The 18138-nt window shown below is 32.5% G+C and overlaps 1 protein-coding gene across 1 annotated transcript; it reads left to right on the top strand.

Annotated features, from left to right (window-relative positions):
* Positions 1 to 4176: 4176 nt before the first annotated feature.
* On the top strand, positions 4177 to 17198 carry LOC147064019 (TBC domain-containing protein kinase-like protein). Its single transcript, XM_085958576.1, has 13 exons — positions 4177 to 4574; positions 5884 to 6136; positions 7626 to 7842; positions 8167 to 8429; positions 8610 to 8856; positions 11292 to 11453; positions 12382 to 12559; positions 12643 to 12849; positions 14664 to 14851; positions 15059 to 15142; positions 15221 to 15345; positions 15587 to 15758; positions 16490 to 17198. The coding sequence occupies exons 1-13, from the start codon at positions 4373 to 4375 to the stop codon at positions 16607 to 16609; spliced, it is 2418 nt and encodes an 805-aa protein (XP_085814702.1). The 5' UTR covers positions 4177 to 4372; the 3' UTR covers positions 16610 to 17198.
* The last annotated feature ends 940 nt before the right edge of the window (positions 17199 to 18138 follow it).

Genomic DNA, 18138 nt, shown 5'->3' with positions numbered 1-18138 from the left:
GTTTTTACAAGAAATGAACGTCAGCCACTTGCTCAACCTATTAGGTACATACTCTGACTCATACAGAAATTGAAAAACAATATATGTACTTGCCAGACCCAGGATTCGATCCTGGCACCCACGACACAAAAGGCCAACGCTTAAGCCGGGCGGCCATCGTAACAGTGTCGACTCTTTTGAAATAATTTGGATTCGTTATTAAAATCACTACACTAAAATTTTGTCGCCTCTTTCAAAATCCGCTACGATTAACTGTCATTTATGAAACAAAATCAATGCATCAATGCAAGTGTTATAGCGGGTTTTGAAATTTAGCAACACATTTATTAAAAAAAAAAAATTATTATTAACAGCTATAAAAAAATTTAAATAAAATATTCTGTATTATGGTGTTGCCTTTTAGTAATATCACATTTTTTTATAAATATAGCAATTATTTGTAGGACCGGGAATAACGGAATTGGCTTAAGCCGCGTTGCCACGATCCAAGTACACTTGGACCGACCGCCATCCAAGCGCACTCGTAGGAGACAGCTTCATACTAATTATTCCTATCCAAGCTACTCGGACCGCGTCCTACTCATCCAAGTTAGCTTGGATAGGAGTAATTAGTATGAAGATGTCTCATACGTGTGCGCTCGGTCCAAGTCAACTTGGATTGTACTTGGACCATGGCAAAGCGGCTTTAAGGAGAACTTCATTATTAGCAATAGATTTATTTAAGCTGATTTATTAAATATTATGTATCATCAATTGTTTATTGGTTTTTAATATTTTTAGGTTTTATTAGGTTAATAAATTTTATTATCTTTCATTGGTTCGAAAAAACAGTCAAAAATCGTAAACAGCCATATTTTTTTTAATTGATTATTATGTATTATGGTGTTGCCATCTCAAGCAATATCACATTTTTATATAGCAATTTGTGGGACCGGGTATAGTGGAATAAACTCAAGGAGGACTTCATTTATTTCGCAATAGATTTATTTAGGCTGATGAAGAGAATGATTTAAATAGGTATGTCGGCATGATGTGATTTAGGCGACAATGGAATATCAATTGATAAAAATTTTTCGACCATGTCTGATCCTAATTAGATCATATGGGCATCCACAGAGTTGAGGTTTGTATTAACAGATTTTTGTTTTTACAAGAAATGGATATCAGCCACTTGCTCAACCTATTAGGTGCATACTCTGACTCATACAGTATGTGTACCTACTTGCCAGACCCAGGATTCAAATCTGAGACCTACGATGTAATAGGTCGACGCTTAAGCCACGCAGCCATTGTGGGTGATAATATGAAACCTCATCATTTCCGATTGATTTAATATATAGTTTGTAATTTAGAATCCATTACAAGATGGGAACGACATTAAAATAAATTTTTAATCTTAGACATGATAATAGGGGCAAGTTGTGTTCCTCTGGACGATTGTTCCTCTGGACAGTGGTGTTTTATCGTAAACGGGTAATCATATTTTTTTTCTTTAAACACATTCGAACGCACATTTTTACACCAGGTAAAACTGTCCTGACGTTTAGTCTCATGTCTCAACGTGAAAGACAATCATAGTGTTTGTCTTTTTTTTAATGAAAAAGTAAGTATTTTTGTTTATTATCAAGTGAATTTTTTATTGTAGAGACGCCTTGTATATGGCACTATTTAATGTCACATAATAGTGTATTGTTTTAGAATGCTTTAGAGGTAATTTCCTCTTTGATAACTTAACCCCAAAAAGTATAACATTAAAAACCGTTAAAAATTACCATCTCATGTTCCTCTGGACAAATATTTGATTGTTCCTCTGGACACGTCCAGAGGAACAATGCATCATATTTGTATGAACAAAGTAATTTAATCTCCACCCAGATCACTTGGAAAAACAAGGGATCACCTCGTGGATTATAACTTACTTACAATCCGTCGTAAGCAATTTTAAGTAACAGGTAACGCTCCTCTCAACGATGCTATTTGTACAGAAGATGATTTTTTATCAGCATACGTTAAAAATCGTCCGCAAAATCTTGAACCAATTATAATAAACCAACAGGAGGACGGCTCTATTTCAGTCATGGAAACAAAGAATTCTGAGTCAATCGAAGTTGCTCAGATGCCAACTGAGCAGGTGCACGAGACATTTTCTTCTTACCTCGAGTTGCAGGAAAATGGTGCATACAAGCAAAAAACTTGAAATAGTTAGTCCTTTCCTAAAAGCACCCCTAAAGTAAATCGTCCGTGGTAGTAAACCAGGAAAATCCCGGATATTGACTAACACACCAGAGAAAAATGCATTAATATCAGTGAAAAGAAACATAAAAAAGAAATCTAAAAACAAAATTATACGGGATATATTAAGCCAAAACTAAAACTGAAAAAAAAAGGATATAATTATTGATTCTGTCGATCTCGGTATCAGCCAAATGCCATAAAGCATGCATCGAGAGATCTTAAGTAATGAGTTAATGGTTACTTGTGGCATTTGTAAAAGGTTGGGTACTGAAGCTAGCGTACCTAATAAAATGTGATTGATAAATGCCAGTAATATGTTCACAAGTCATGTGTTGCTAAGAATCATAGAGAAAACACACCCGGGAGTGACGTGAAAGTTTTTGTGTGTGTGAAAAGTGTTATATTTGAAATAATGAATCGGACAAATCTGTTAGTAGTGAGTAACTATTAATTGCAGATGTACTTACAAAGAGATCACATTTGACTATGTTTAAAACTGGAAATTGTCCAGAGGAACACAACTTGCCCCTAATAATATATCAGTGATATTAAATCGAACTCTTTGTATAAATAATAATATAGCTGGAATTGTGGTATAGTAAAAACCGAAGTGGTATCTTATTCACATACGATTACTTATGAATAATAGGTATTGATAACTAAGCAGTCGTAGACTAAAATACTAGGTACTATAATTAGTATACCTAATTCAACAAAACCCCTTCTGTGTAAATGTCTAAAATATTAATATTAGGAACATCTCACGATATATAAATGCCGAAGAATACTGTGTTTATCATTTAGATTTTTCTTAATCATAAAAACATTATATAATGTCCATAGGTACTGAGATATCCCGGGTCCTTTGCTAGCTCAGGGTGTTGGTGGAACCAGGGATTCACAAAAATTAATTATATTACGCTAAATCATTTGAAAGTGGAAACATGACGATTTTTTTTTTATAATTTTGATTTCCAAAGCTCCAATTTTTTATGTATGCATTCACTTTGTCTTTTTAAATGAGTGAATGCATTAGTGGTCCTTGAATTGATTTCTTCACTATTTTTTTTTAAATTTTAACTAAATAGACAAGTTTAACAACAAAGTTATCGTTCGTAAACAAATTTGCCTCAAATTTCAATATTGTGATTTAACCCTTGTACTTATATCATTTTTTCACGAGATAGCCAGCGCACTTTACAATAGTATAGAAGTGAGGTATTATAAAATTAGTCTCCATATTATCTTCAGACAGGTTTACAAACAACCTTTTATAGGACTGTTTTTTTATGTAGTTTATAACTAACGGCCGTTTTATAAACTATGCATTTGCAAACTGCAAACATGACGTGGCTACATTTGTGTAAAACACTTCGCGCCTCCTCAGGGAGGCGCGTCTCCCAGTTTGGAAATCGCTGATGTACGATATAAAACAGGTATAGTACGCTCAAAATACTATAATTTTTAATATCGGAAAAAAATATTTAAAAAATACTAAAATTTCGATATTTCCATCCGACAAATTGGTGAAAAGTACTATAATTTCGCAATATAAGAAGATTTGGAAAACTTGAAAAAAAATTGCTAGTAAAACGTAAAAAAATCCCTTGACTGGTTAAAAACAAGTTACAAATGAATTTTCTTGAATTCTTCAGTAAGCATTTTTGGTCGGAAGAGGTAGGTACCTAAATAAAAAGGGGTCACGGAGTTTCTCAAATTCTCCGAATTTTTTTTCTGAGAAACAAAAAATCTATACATTTTCAACAGATATACAAAAAATATAGTACGCGTTGTCATCAGAATATCAGATGACAACGCGTACTATATTTTTTCCCCAAATACTATAATTTTGGAGGTTCTGTACTATAATCTACTTTGAAAAGATGGCAGCACTGGCATAGATAATAATATACATACGTGAAAACCTAGGTTCGTTCTCGCGGTGTCTATGGTAGAAACTACTGTCAAGTGTCAGTTTGACAGAAATGTGGGAGTTAACTTTTTGATTATCACGAATTAAATACAATATGTTGTATTCGTGACGTTTAACACAAATATATAATGACACCATAAGCAATTTTATAATTAAAACGAAAGTCTGTGCTGAAATAATATTATATTATTTATAACATCAATAATGCCGGCTATTGTTGATAATGATGTTCCCAAATTCGGTGCTTGCACATTCTTTGCAAGAATCTATCCAGGTGAAACTTGTGGAAGTAATGGACTTCCGTTAACTCCAAATTCCATTACAATTTTAGGAAGAGCTCAAAGATTAAAAACGATTGAACATCCCAATCTATGCCGATATCTTGACGTAATTCGGGGAAAACATGGTAAGTAGGTAATTTTCTAGTAAATATGCGGTAGGTACTCTGTATCCACAAAGAAATACTTCAAATGGGCCAAAACCGTTATCAAAATTACTTTATTTCACACAAAATTATACAATGTATAAAATGAATGAAAATCAACATTCAATTTTGCCAGTTGCGGGATCGAAATTCTGCAAACAATAGCTTCAGAGACAGCCATTCTAACATCTAGGCCACAGTGGGTGTGTATAATATAATACAATCAAAATTTGGTTATAGTGCCGCAGATGACTGCATGACCATTTATCATTTTTTGTTGAAGGAAACAGTTTATCCCATGTAGACAATTATATTAAATACCCTTTTCTGTCGGCGGAGATGCTTTTCGACCCAATAATTGTTAATTTAAAGTTTGATATTTCATACATTTCGATGCATCATTATCACACACTAAGGTTAGGTTCAATGACATTAATATGGACGAAGCATCTAGAAAATAAAATGACACTCACTTTGTGTCGGGTCTGCCGGATGGCGAAATTCATATTTTAATATCGGTATCCTACGCTCAAATGAACATTCTACTTGTAAGCGGTCTGGCGACACCGCTGGGTCTGCCCATACAAAATTTCTGACTTTCAGGTTTCGACTCCACCGTTAGTATTGTGTTACAAAATGCCAATGTGCCTAGTTAAAAATTGTAAAAAAATCTACTAAACACTCCAAGAAAGATGGGATATCACTTTTCATGTGTTAGTATTATTTATTATTTATAAAATGCCATTTTAAGATATTGATGAATGTTTATTCAATGCAATTGAATGACAGGAACCATTGGACAGTCAGTCGCCTGTGATTCGCTGAGCTCACTTGCGTCTTATCTCCGAGAAGTCGTAAGTAACCGAGAATCTGTTTCTAACGCAATGAGTCATGACACTAATACGCCATTACAATAAAGGTTATATTACTATAAATTCTCGAAGCTTGTATCGCATAATGGAAACGGATACGTCATATGGTCACGTGACATCTACCTATACATCTGTGAATGACTTTCATGTACAATTTCTCGTGCGCGCCGGGTATGAAGTGAGTTGTCCATTTAATATGTCATTGGTTAGGTTAGATTAGGTTGGGTTAGAATTGTTTAGGTTGGGTTTGGTCTAAAAAGAAAGCTATAAAAGGTAATGCGGTCATCTGCGGCATAATTACCGTTTAACATTATTTGTCTACATATAACCGTCTTTAAATGCTTCGTCCAATGCATAATCCGTAAATTCATTATATAATTATTATAATTACAAAATAGCCATCTCTTTCTTATTTTCAGAGCGTATTGTTGTTGTGTCTGAGTATACTGGCAGACCTATATCTGAGACCAGTCTATCTTTCAATACAACTGAGAAAATTTATATTGCCAAACAGATAGTGGATGCTCTTCATCATTTACACGAAGAAGGAATTACTCACAGAAATTTATGTCCTGACAATATTCTCATAGATAGTTTACATAATGTTAAACTTTTCAACTACGGGCTTTACTTTATGACAGGCAAAGGAAAGGATGTTTCATTTCCAATCGGGTAAAATATTTCAATGTACTATTATGTATTATTATGTTACAATAAAGTTGATTATCCGGTTTGTAGATTATTCATGCATGTAATGAAAAGGTCTCGTATTTGATATTACATAATAAATACTCAAAAATAAACAAAACTCACAGATTTTAAATAATACATTTTTAACGTGTTAAATAATAGTCTGAATTACGAATATGTAAGTACAGTAGATTCCCGATTATCCAAACTAATGGTGGGGAGAGGCGGCACGGATAAACAAAAAACACGAATAATCCAAACTATGGTTTTTTCTTTTTAAAATACTACTACATAATTATTATATTTTTCTAAAGCAGACAAATATATTTAACCCTTTACTGCATAATTTTTTTTTTTGAAAATTTTCATTTTTTCTTGGTGTCAAAATGCCTTGTGAATGAAGGAAAAATAATAATTTTCTTTTTTTTTTTTTCGAAAATTCCATTAAATTTTGTATGTTACTGCGTGGTGTCGCAGATTTACGACATTAGGAAATCTTACATTTCAGTATGACAAAATACAAAACCAAATGATAACAATTATAAAAAACTAATGCACACACCTTATTTGATGTGTAGATATTTTTATTCAACCAATTTCAATCTTCTGTACATTTTTTTTTATTTATTTACAAATGCGGATTGTCGCGTGCATACGAATTCGTCAACTGTCAAAGCAGAAATGCAGGGACTATAATGCAGAAATGCTTTATTTCTTGAAATGCCCAAACAAAATTGTTAAAGTAGGATGTTTATGGTAAAACAGTTTTCTAGGCATCGAAAAAGGATATTATTTGATAATTTACACAGATGGCATTGGCTATATCCAAATAGTTTGAAATGTCGCAAATATGCGACACTATGCAGTAAAGGCTTAACATGTTTAATACCCATTATTTATTGAAAATCTGTGATTTTGGTTTATTTGCAGGAACCTTTCTAATATCAGTTCGAATTTTTCTAACCAAGATTCTTGTTTACGAAAGCGAGCGATTTTTTTTAAAATTAAATTCATGCACGTATAATTGGGAGTTTAATGTATGGTATTTTAAAACAAATTAAATTGAGTAATTTTCATGTATTCATGTTCTTCCTACATCATTCTGGATAATCAAGAGTATACCAGACATATAATTGAGTGTTTATAATCGGCTCACTTTGTTGAACCTTGCATGCATTTTCGAATTGATTAATTTATAATAATTCATGTTAATTTAACAGAATTAACAATAAATTATTGAAAAATAATTACACTGCTTCTATAGTTTACTGAAATATTGTCAATGCAAAATCATTACAGACTTCCAATTAATACAATATAGTAAACAGAAATCGGATGAAACAATTAAAATTATTTAAGCTGGAACGCCACTTTAGACATGGATCCCTCGCAAACATGAAAGGAAGCTCTAATTTCTAATATATTGTATAAAAGTACCTACTAAAATATTTTTTCATTATAACAACTATAGTCAACCAAGATACCAAAGTCCTGAAGTGTTACTCGGTGGAGGGGGTCCAATGAGTGACATTTGGAATCTCGGAATCATACTACTGGAGTTATTTCTTGGCCCTTTGTGGGCAGGACTCAAACCTGGAACCGTTTTAAGAAGAATTATGACATTACTGCAGACTCCTAATCCAGCTCAAAGAATTGCACGAGAACATGATTCTTTTGATGCCTATCAGGTTATTTCTTACTCTCTCTAAATAACATATTTTATAAAGATACCATAATATTCCGATTATGCTTACTAAATGATAATATACGAGTAACTTATCCACATATATAATTGAACACAAATTCAAGTGGTTTTCCGAATCTTACAATATAAATAATTATTGGTATTCTTCATCATTGGAAATTTATATGAAATATAAAATTTTAGTTTTGTATACATGCTGAATAATTCAGCTTCGTTTATAGTAGTCGGTAGGTATGTAATTTCACAAACATAAACAAAGGGTTTTAATGTGTACAGATTTCAAATACTTTTCTAATGTTATTTTTAGGAATTCCCAGATGAACTGAAGAATCTTTTAGAATCATGTTTGAATATTTCGCCACGTACTAGACTCACAATGAAGGAATTGAGGGAACATAAACTTTTTGAGAACACGAGTGTCATTTCTTGCCGAAAGAAAACAGTGGGCCTATTCGGCTGTCGTTTACCTCTGTTGTATTATTGGTGGCAATTAGCTGGAGGTGATATCCAGGGGGAATTGAAGAAACAAGGCTTGATCAAGAATAGTCCTCCAATTCTTTCCATGCCAATGTAAGTAATGGGAATATTATGCATAAATTATTCATCAGGTCAACATTACTGGCCTGATGGCGTCCTTATCCTGCACCACTTGTTAGATTTTTTTTACAGTCCATTTATTTGAATAGATTTTACTATGAATCATTCTACACTTTTTGGTAGACCCCAATAATAAAAATATCATGTTTTCAGTGCTGTACTACTCGACGGTTGCTCATTAGGTGGAAGAGATTCGGCTCTAATGGACCATAGAGTGGCAATATCTGGTATGGATCTCCTCGTCACGAGGCTGGGCCATGTTCATTATATAGAATACTTACCATTGGTGGACAAAGTTGTAGCTAAAAGAAGTGAAACTTCATATCTACCCAGAATTATACGAGAAAGAGATACGGAATATCAATTCCATAGACTGATTTTATTCGAAAGATTATTAAGGGTACGTAATGAAATTAAATTTACTCAACTGCATTTGATCCGAATAATGTCATGTCAATAGTTGAAATTAAGTATTATTTATTGTGAGGCATTACATGTAAAGACTCATGGTCATCGCTCCTAAATCTGTCATTGCTCCTAAAAACCAGTAAAATAGTTTTCAAACGCATACATGAGCAAAGAGGGAGGTCAGTTTTGAAGATATATTCAGGCACCCAAATAGGCTTCATGCCAGATTGATTTTGCGAATAATCTCAACATTTCACGACTTTTACTACAAGGTTCTAAGTGTCGTTTTTTGGCAAAACTAAAGTAACAATGAGGCAGTCTTCCAAGTAACATTATCTACAACTAGATGCTATATTAATATGAAGTCAATATTTGTTATAATTTTTCATTAAAACCCAATACTACCTGGTTCTATATGCACTTCACAAAATATCTGTGGTACAACAGAGTTCTATCGTTATCTAGAAAGATCTGTCGTTCTACAAGGCTCCATGTGCTTTGACGTTTCGCAACTGGTATACCACAATGAGTAATGGTAATCTTTCAATAAATATATATCTGATGTAGATGAAAACAACAGGCTGGTTGAAATTGAACCATCAACATTGGGCTTGTTGAAACATATTGCTCATCCCGAGAATTGGTCACGGAATTTACAGAAATTAAAATACCATTAAAGTCTACACTTCAAGACGAGGAAAGTCTGTACATGAGAAAAATATTACAAACAAAAAAAATTGCCTCAACCCATATAAATTCAATTCTTGTGAATTTGTTTTACTTTACAAAAACTACAACTGTCAAAATGAAAAATATCATTTTATTCTAAAAACAACCGATGACCACTTGGATATTATTTTTTACCATTATGTTTTTTATTTTTAAATTATATTCTCAACTTCATTTTCATTTAAAAATAGTATTAATCAAAAACTACAAAAACATTATAATATACTCAAATCTCTGTGAATTTCCCATTTTCCCAACTATTTCCATATATTTTCTCCGATAAAAATCATCATACTAGATAACTTTCAAATAATTTTGTTTATTTTATCATACAAAGTGAAAGTCTATGGCTTGAATCACCAGTACTTGCATACAAATTTGAGTTATACAATTGTACATGATGATACCAAATACAATCCCTTGCGAAGAGACGTCCCCAATCCCATATCAGAAACCTTACATAAAACAATGACTACCGTCCCGTAAAATCACTATATGCCCTGCAAGTTTGCAACCCCTGAGAGATATCACTATATAAATATTTCGCAAACGAAAACGCATTGACAGCGTTCCCTCACACAGGGTTATGTACCTGACCGCCTTTCTTAGAAAATACATTCAACCTTGAGTGTTTCGGCCGAGTTTACCCTTCAAAGTTTCAAAAATTTCTCAAGTAACCCCCCCCCCGCACCGCTCTCAAATTACTTCCCTTATCTAGTCCTCCCGAAAAATGAAAAAGAGTAGACTCAGTATAACAATGACCACTGAACCAATATAAATGAAAAACGGCGCTTAACAGCCAGTCCGATATGTGGCGTGTTAACGCCTCGGATATCACAATGTAGACCGTGCGTGTTTTATTATTATAAGAGTATACCCCCCTGATGGTTATTGTGGAAATTACTGATTACTACTATACTATACTACTATATACTACTACTGATACTAATTTGTAGTTAAAAACTAGTTTTAACATAGTTTTTTGATATTTATAGCATAACAGTACCATTCAATCAAAAACGTTGAAACATTTACGATTTTCAAAATATAAGCATTCAAAACTGCCAATATCTTTTTTGCTGCAGCTGTCCACTTAGAACCTTGTAGTTCTCGGGTCACGATATGTTGTCCGACATAGACATAGTTGTTGACCCGCTCTATTTGAGTGACGTTTATGAGGATTGCTTTTGAATCACCAAAGTGGTTTGTCATTTATCTTTGTCTTCGAGATATTTATTTTTATAACTTCTTTGCGGCATTCAATTGCAATCTATTGCATCCTATCCTGGAAGTCTTATGGGTCTTTCCCAAACACAACAATGTCGTCTAAAAAACATAAACCCTTAATGGACAATCGCTGGGCAACTCATATAAAAAAAGTGGTACCTAAGGGGCACTAGACGACCACAGGGATGTCTTAAAATCGGCTGGATTGACGAACTCCTAAACCTCAGTGGCATTGAAGAACTAGAGACTGAGAAGGTTGGATGTAGGTGGGGTAGGCCTTCATCCAGCAGTGAATCGACTCCTGCTGATAATGATAATGACTTTACTACTGTTTTAAGAGGATATTCACATTAATTTCAATGCATTGTAAACTATGTATTTATATAATAAACCATCCATAAACAATAACAAATATTGTGAATGGAATAGATTGATTTGTCTGTATCTTTTAATTTGTATAGTAATTTTTAGGGGTATCCCTTTACGGAGCCGATAATAAGAAGAGAAGCTTCAATTGATATCCCTCCGTTGGTTCGTGGTGAAGTTTGGGCAGCACTCTTGGGTATCAAAGGTGACATTGAAGAACAATATATGAGGATAGATAAGGAAACAACTACTGCCACTGACAGACAGGTATATAATATGTGAATAGTTTTGAAACAAAGTTTAGAAACACCCCAGATACATATTAGAAAAAAATTTGAAAAAATATGGTACCAGGCGGGACTCGAACCCGCATCCATCGGATTCCGGCCAATATGCTTTACCAATTAGGAGCCACCTGCACTTATTAATTATGATGAAATTAACTAATAGTCATGAAACCAAAATGCTTCTCAAATTCCATTAATATTGGCGACTGGCTTTTTTGGTTAGAATCAAGGTAACACTAATAAATACATACTTACCTATATTCATAGACAGCGTCATGATCTCTCCAAATTTTAGTTTCAACATACTTACATTAGATAATAATTTAATTTTTTTATTCAACGAATAATTCAGAAGATTTTAGAACGTTGTAGTATTCTGGTTCAGCAGAGGATAGGTATTGCAGATGAAAGACGGTAGTAGTTCTTTGTGATGATGGAGGAGGCTAGAATTTATTTACTGTTTCAAATAACTACAAGGGTACAATCGATGCAATATAATTAATATAGCGGTAATTCGGTGCGATGTGTCTTTAACGGAAACTTGTAATCGAGTGAGATGTTCAATCGATTCTGACCCGCTATTTATTGACCGGCACACTATGAAATAATATGTTTAAATTATTATGAAATAATATTAATTCGTAATGCTATGAAATTGCAGATCCGCTATCTCATAACATTACAAAATCATATTATATATAGGTACTGACTGATTGTACGTTAAAAATGAATATTTAATAAATACTATTATAATTGAGATCTGGGTTACAGGAATCGGATGACAGCCGCAACGTCATATTCTTTATTGAACATGCATAATTTATTTGTTAAATAAAAAAATAGTTTATGTAATAAACATTGATTTAGTAGGACACCGTAATAGTAAAATAATTTTATTTTTTTGACAGATTGAAGTTGACATTCCCCGATGCCATCAGTATTGCTGGCTGCTTTGTGGAAGAGCAGGACACAGCGGATTAAGAAGAATTCTTAAAGCATGGCTTCTTAGCAATCCTCAGTATGTTTACTGGCAAGGATTAGATTCCCTATCGGCACCATTTTTATTTCTCAATTTTAACAATGAAGGTAACCGAAATATACAAAATATAATATAATAAAATGTTTATTATATTCTATCAAACCATTTATATGTAATACCTTCCTTACAGCTCGAGCGTTTGCTTGCCTCTCAGCCTTTGTACCGAGATATCTTAATAAATTCTTTTTGAAAGATAACAGTGCTGTAATCAAAGAATATTTGGCAAAGTTTTGGCAGCTGACTGCATTTCATGAACCAAAGTTGGCCAGCCATTTACATCAGATACATTTTGTGCCGGACCTGTTTGCCATACCATGGTTTTTGACAATGTTTTCTCGTAAGTATAGAGATAACATCTATATTATGACATTGAAACAATATAACCACATCCTAAGTATGGTATATCATAATTTTGTGCATGAAAGGAAAAAATACAGTGAAACCCCGATTTTAGGTTTTTGAATGGTTCACAAAAAAAATAGAAATGGAGGGAAAATGTTGATTGGTTTTGAAAAATTATAATTTTTTTTTAAATCATATGGATTGGTTTTTATATATACAATATTTTTCTACATTTTTTATATATACTTCATCTTTCTTTCACCTTTTCAAGAATGCTTCTCTTGAACCGACAATGTTTTTTTTCTTGAGACATTTGAACCAGTGTAAACAAAACGAAATGAAAAAATAGTGATACCAATAAGAATAAAAAATATTATAAAGACAAAAAATAAGACAATTAGTGACTAACATTCTATCCAAAAAGCAGAATAGCAAACTGATACACCCCTGTTACAGGCGGGCTTCTCCCGGTGTAAAATAATCATTTAGTGGTCATAAGTCGAAACGTAACCCTGACCTCTAGAAACGGCTTCATAAAACATCTAATCTGATTCCTTGCTCAACTACGTAATTTTTGTATTCATAAGTAAAGGCCTTCGTCCGGTGTGTGAAAATCATATACTGGGCGGAGGTGTAATTAAGATAAATTTAATTTGACTTAAAAAAGTATAAACGATGATGGATGAGAGAGATAATTTTAAGACTAAATATAAGTATTCATATATAATAAATTTTGCCGCTTGCCGGCAACGTTCAAATTTCCACGCGCCTGCGCCGGGGTGGTCCTCGTGATTCGTCAAATCAAAAGCATCACACGATAAAATTTGGCCAATCACGAGAGTCCTTTTTGCTGGACGGCGTGGGTACGCGATGTTTGAAAAAGAAAAAAAAGTTAGTAAGCGTCCCTTTTCCAACATGTACGGACCTGCGAAACTTATTGTTAAAACAAAATATATAAACGTGTAAAGAAAATGTAAAATATAAGATAATACCAAGTTACGCACGAGACAGACGTGGTTTCATTTAATTTCTCCTCAATTTAATATATATTTTTTTTTGTGAATCCGGGGTTCGATGGACACCTGAGCAAGCCGCTGGAACCCCGGGTATCTCAAAACAATACCATGTGCCCACCCCTAGTTTGCTAGAGGTGGGCATATCTTACCAGCGAAAATTGTAATTTTATATTTTACATAATATGTATTATAATATATTACATCAGTGGTTCCCAAAGTTGACTGGGCTCCGACCCATCTAACAAAAATTTCCAATCTTGGGACCCACCTCTTAGCTGTCTTAGAGAAAAAAGGACATAAATATTGGTAATGCTCAGATTCCCAGTGGCGAGTCGTGGAACTACTTAATGCTGTCTTATTTGTTCTAATTAAAATAAAAAAAATATTTTAAGTGTTACCAATATGAATGAAAGACTGTTGAAATAAGAAACACAACTTAAATAAAAAAAAATATTACTTAAATACCCTACACCTGCAAGGTTTTTTTAGCGCTAGCTGGCGATATTCCGCGACTGTACTGCCATCTATAGTGCATTGGCAATTCAAATTATTATTATTTTATCACAATACTTCCCGTATTTTAAGTTTATTTCAATTTTTAGGAATTATAAATAACTGAATGAAATATCAAATTTATGTTATATTTTTTTAATTCATGTATACAGTGGCGCAGTTTTTGCATTGTCAACAAAAAATTTAATTTAAAAAATGTACGAAATAGTGAGTTATGCGAAAATAGAACGTTTGAAAGTCGAGGGCTGCCTGCATATAAAATATTATTTTTAAATTGCAGATGTTTTTCCATTACACAAAATACTCCATTTGTGGGATGCTCTATTGGTGGAAGACGGATCACTGCCTCTTTACATGGGTGTGGCAATCCTCAAGCAATTGAGAGATACGTTACTGGCATCCGAATTTAATGAATGTATACTTCTGTTCTCTGATCTACCAGAAGTCGACATAGAAAAATGTGTAAAGGTAATACATACAATATTTTTCTTTCTTATAAGAGGATATATATTTTTAACCACTTTTATTTATGCAAAAATCAATCAATGACAATTTATTTAGACACAATTTTTCGGTCACATATGTGGAAATGTTGTAAGTTGAGGGGTTGTAACCCAAGAAATAACTAATATGTGTCATGAATAAATATGAAAAACAATTATTGTTCTGTTACAGGAATCAACACTGATGTACAAATCTTCACCCAAAAGCATATCTTATAGGAGGTTTGGAAATGGTGAATGTCGAGCGGATCCGTTTGTAATTAATTTACCCCTTTATCAGTTTTTTTTTATTCCCACTTGTCATTATGAAACAACATTGATGGTTTTTTTTCAGGATTCTGTGGAAATCGATGCATACACTCTTCAGCAAGAGATGTGTCCAAGAATAAGCTGTAATGATTTCTTATACTTAATAGAGCAAAAAAATATTTGCATTCTAGACATTCGCCCAAATCTACAGTGAGTTTTATTGCCTAATCTAACCTACTTAGTCTTAATGAAATTTTCTATTATCTTCAATAATCATCGAAAGAACCATCGGAAGTGTGTATTTAAAGTATACTGTGTATGTACTACATACTTAGCCATTATGTCAAATACATTTCAATTACTGCAAGATTTAATAAATTGGTAACTTTATGTTTCAATTTGACAAAGGTTGTACAGTTTTTTTTACATATGATTAATTTCTTCCTCTCAGGTTTAACAGGGTCAATATAGATGGCAGTTTGAATATTCCGTACAGTAGTGTTAGCCTCGGAGAAAAGAGTTTAGTTTCTCTTGGCGCACAAATTGAAAAAGACATCAAGTCTGCAGGAAAAAATGGTCACACTGTTGTTGTAGTTTCATCAGAAACTGAAACTGCTGAACTAGTAAGTACAATAACACTTGAAAGCGTGGAAACCTAAGCCTTGCTAGTTACTCCTAAGTCATCCCTAGGCTCAAAAAACTACAGACACCTCTTGTCACCTATTCTGTCTCGTGATATACCCAAATAACTGTGTGGACGGGGTGGGTTCTATTATAGGTGTAAGTATATAAATTCGGAACAATTTTTACGATTATAGTTTATACATTTATAACATATTATATATAAATTATTATTAATGTTTATGCTATTTTTAAGATTTCAAGAGAGTATAGTAGTTGAATAAAACTAAACAAACCCCTATAGTTTCAAATATAGAGGGCGGCAACCACCCTTGGCGCGGCTCCGTTTGCGCCACCCTCCAAACCAACCCATTTGATTATTCTAGTTTACAAACTACACTTCATATACTTAAATTATAATTGAATATGAAGGATACAACTAAAAAGGTTTAGGCAGGGTTTAATTGAGTTTTAAAAACTAACCAGCACCGTTTGCAAATTGTATTCTTAGTTTAAAGTAAACAAATAAGTATGACAGATAAAGTTTAATATCCACTATGTATGTCGAATCTTAACAGCCTACCTCCACCCCTCGCCACTCATATAGATACATTTAATTTTTTTTAGGCAACTGATCATTGAAAAGTTTTGCGTTCCACTTTTATCTGAATTCTAAATGATATGTCGAATATTTAATATGGATTGGATATTGACTCATGTGTTTTCTTTTCAGTTTACAAAATTTTTGGTTCGGTGCGAAGTGGTGCGGACATGTATTCTTCACGGTGGAATAAATATTCTACACTCAGTCGTACCACCAGTTTTGCACTCCTGCAATCCTCCTATATTTTAGATGTAAAATGAATCCAATAGCCAATTCTTTATTTGATATCACATTATAATTTAATCCCTTCACAGCAGTATCGATTAAATAACAGAGTATAGCATAATCAAACAAGCCACAATCAAATAAGGCACAGTCTTAATATTGTTTTTTGTTCAATTTTCCGATATCAAATAGATGTTTGTTTAAAAATAAATTTGAAATACTTACATTAAAACTGAATATTGTTCAAAAATATTTTCACTGCATTAAAGATAACTCATAAAATAAATTGTTATGGTAACATAACCATAATATAATTATTTTAGAAATGACTTGAAAATAAAAGACAGTTTTTTTCTAAATTGTATTTATAATATTTTGTATATTTTTACATTACCTAAGTTATCATTAGGTAACTTTCTATTTATTATGAAGATTTAAAATACTCAATATTTAGGGACAAATTTAATTATACTCTTATTGTTTCCTCTTAGGTAAATGGTAATTTTAATTTAAAAAAAAACATTTTTTTCATTTACTCGTAATACACACTTCCTGAATTATATTGTTTCCTATTTTTATTTTATTTTTTGTATAATAAATTTATCAACATTGATTTATTGTTTTATTCAAATTAATAACCCTAATGTATCCTTGTGATAATGGTGGATCCGAAGGCGCACAAATATCTAATAGAATAATAATTTCTATTATTTGTCATGCAAATTGTGATAATGATAGAATTAGTTCATTCTTTTTACATAAGGATTAAAATTCTTTAACTGAAATAGGTAGGTACCATAATTGGTTTGATACGAAATGTTCTTAATATTATTATGTAGGTACCTACTTACATACTATTATCAAAAAAAAAATACATATTTCGCCCAATTGATAGGCAATCGAGTGATAATAAAACTTTGTAAATTTTGGCGGCAAATTTGTTCAACCCACAAATTCCGAACATAGCCGAAAGCGTACGAATGCTTTCCAGTTCATAAAGTAGGACGGTACATCAATCGTATTAAATTATAATGAAAGAAGAGAGTTTATTGTTATGCGATATAATTACTTATACCTACTTAGTAATGCTTTATGTTTGTGCATTCATTTAATTCGTACTTACATATTCTTTTACTATCGTAATAATTTCAATAGGAAAAGATAAATTCCTTTGACGGTATAAAATAAATAAATATATGCCTCTTCAGGTAGAATAATATCGAATTAAAATTCTGACATTTTGGTGTATTTTTGCAAAAACATAGTAAAGGCTTGCTTCATAGAAAAAATAAATAGTAGGTACGTATTATGATAGGTGGTAGAAGGTAGATAGTGTGCGAAGAGTGCTCTTTGGTTGGTAAGTAGTGTTTTTCATGAATGATTAGAAAGATTTTATTATAACAGAAACATGGAAATAATAAAGCATAGGTGTCATAAATGTCAATTTTTGTCTTGAAAAATAATTGTGGTGTTTGTAAGCTAAGAGGTTTGAATGAATTTGGACTTTAGTGATCATAATAGTTACATTTTATTTTATTTCACAATAGAAGTTA

Source organism: Rhyacophila brunnea, unplaced genomic scaffold (genome assembly GCF_057557595.1).
Source record: "Rhyacophila brunnea isolate RB1 unplaced genomic scaffold, BYU_Rbru_1.0 scaffold_8, whole genome shotgun sequence".
NCBI classification, from domain to species: domain Eukaryota; kingdom Metazoa; phylum Arthropoda; class Insecta; order Trichoptera; family Rhyacophilidae; genus Rhyacophila; species Rhyacophila brunnea.
Note: the sequence above shows the minus strand (reverse complement) of the source record. Positions and strands in the feature narration are given on the sequence as shown.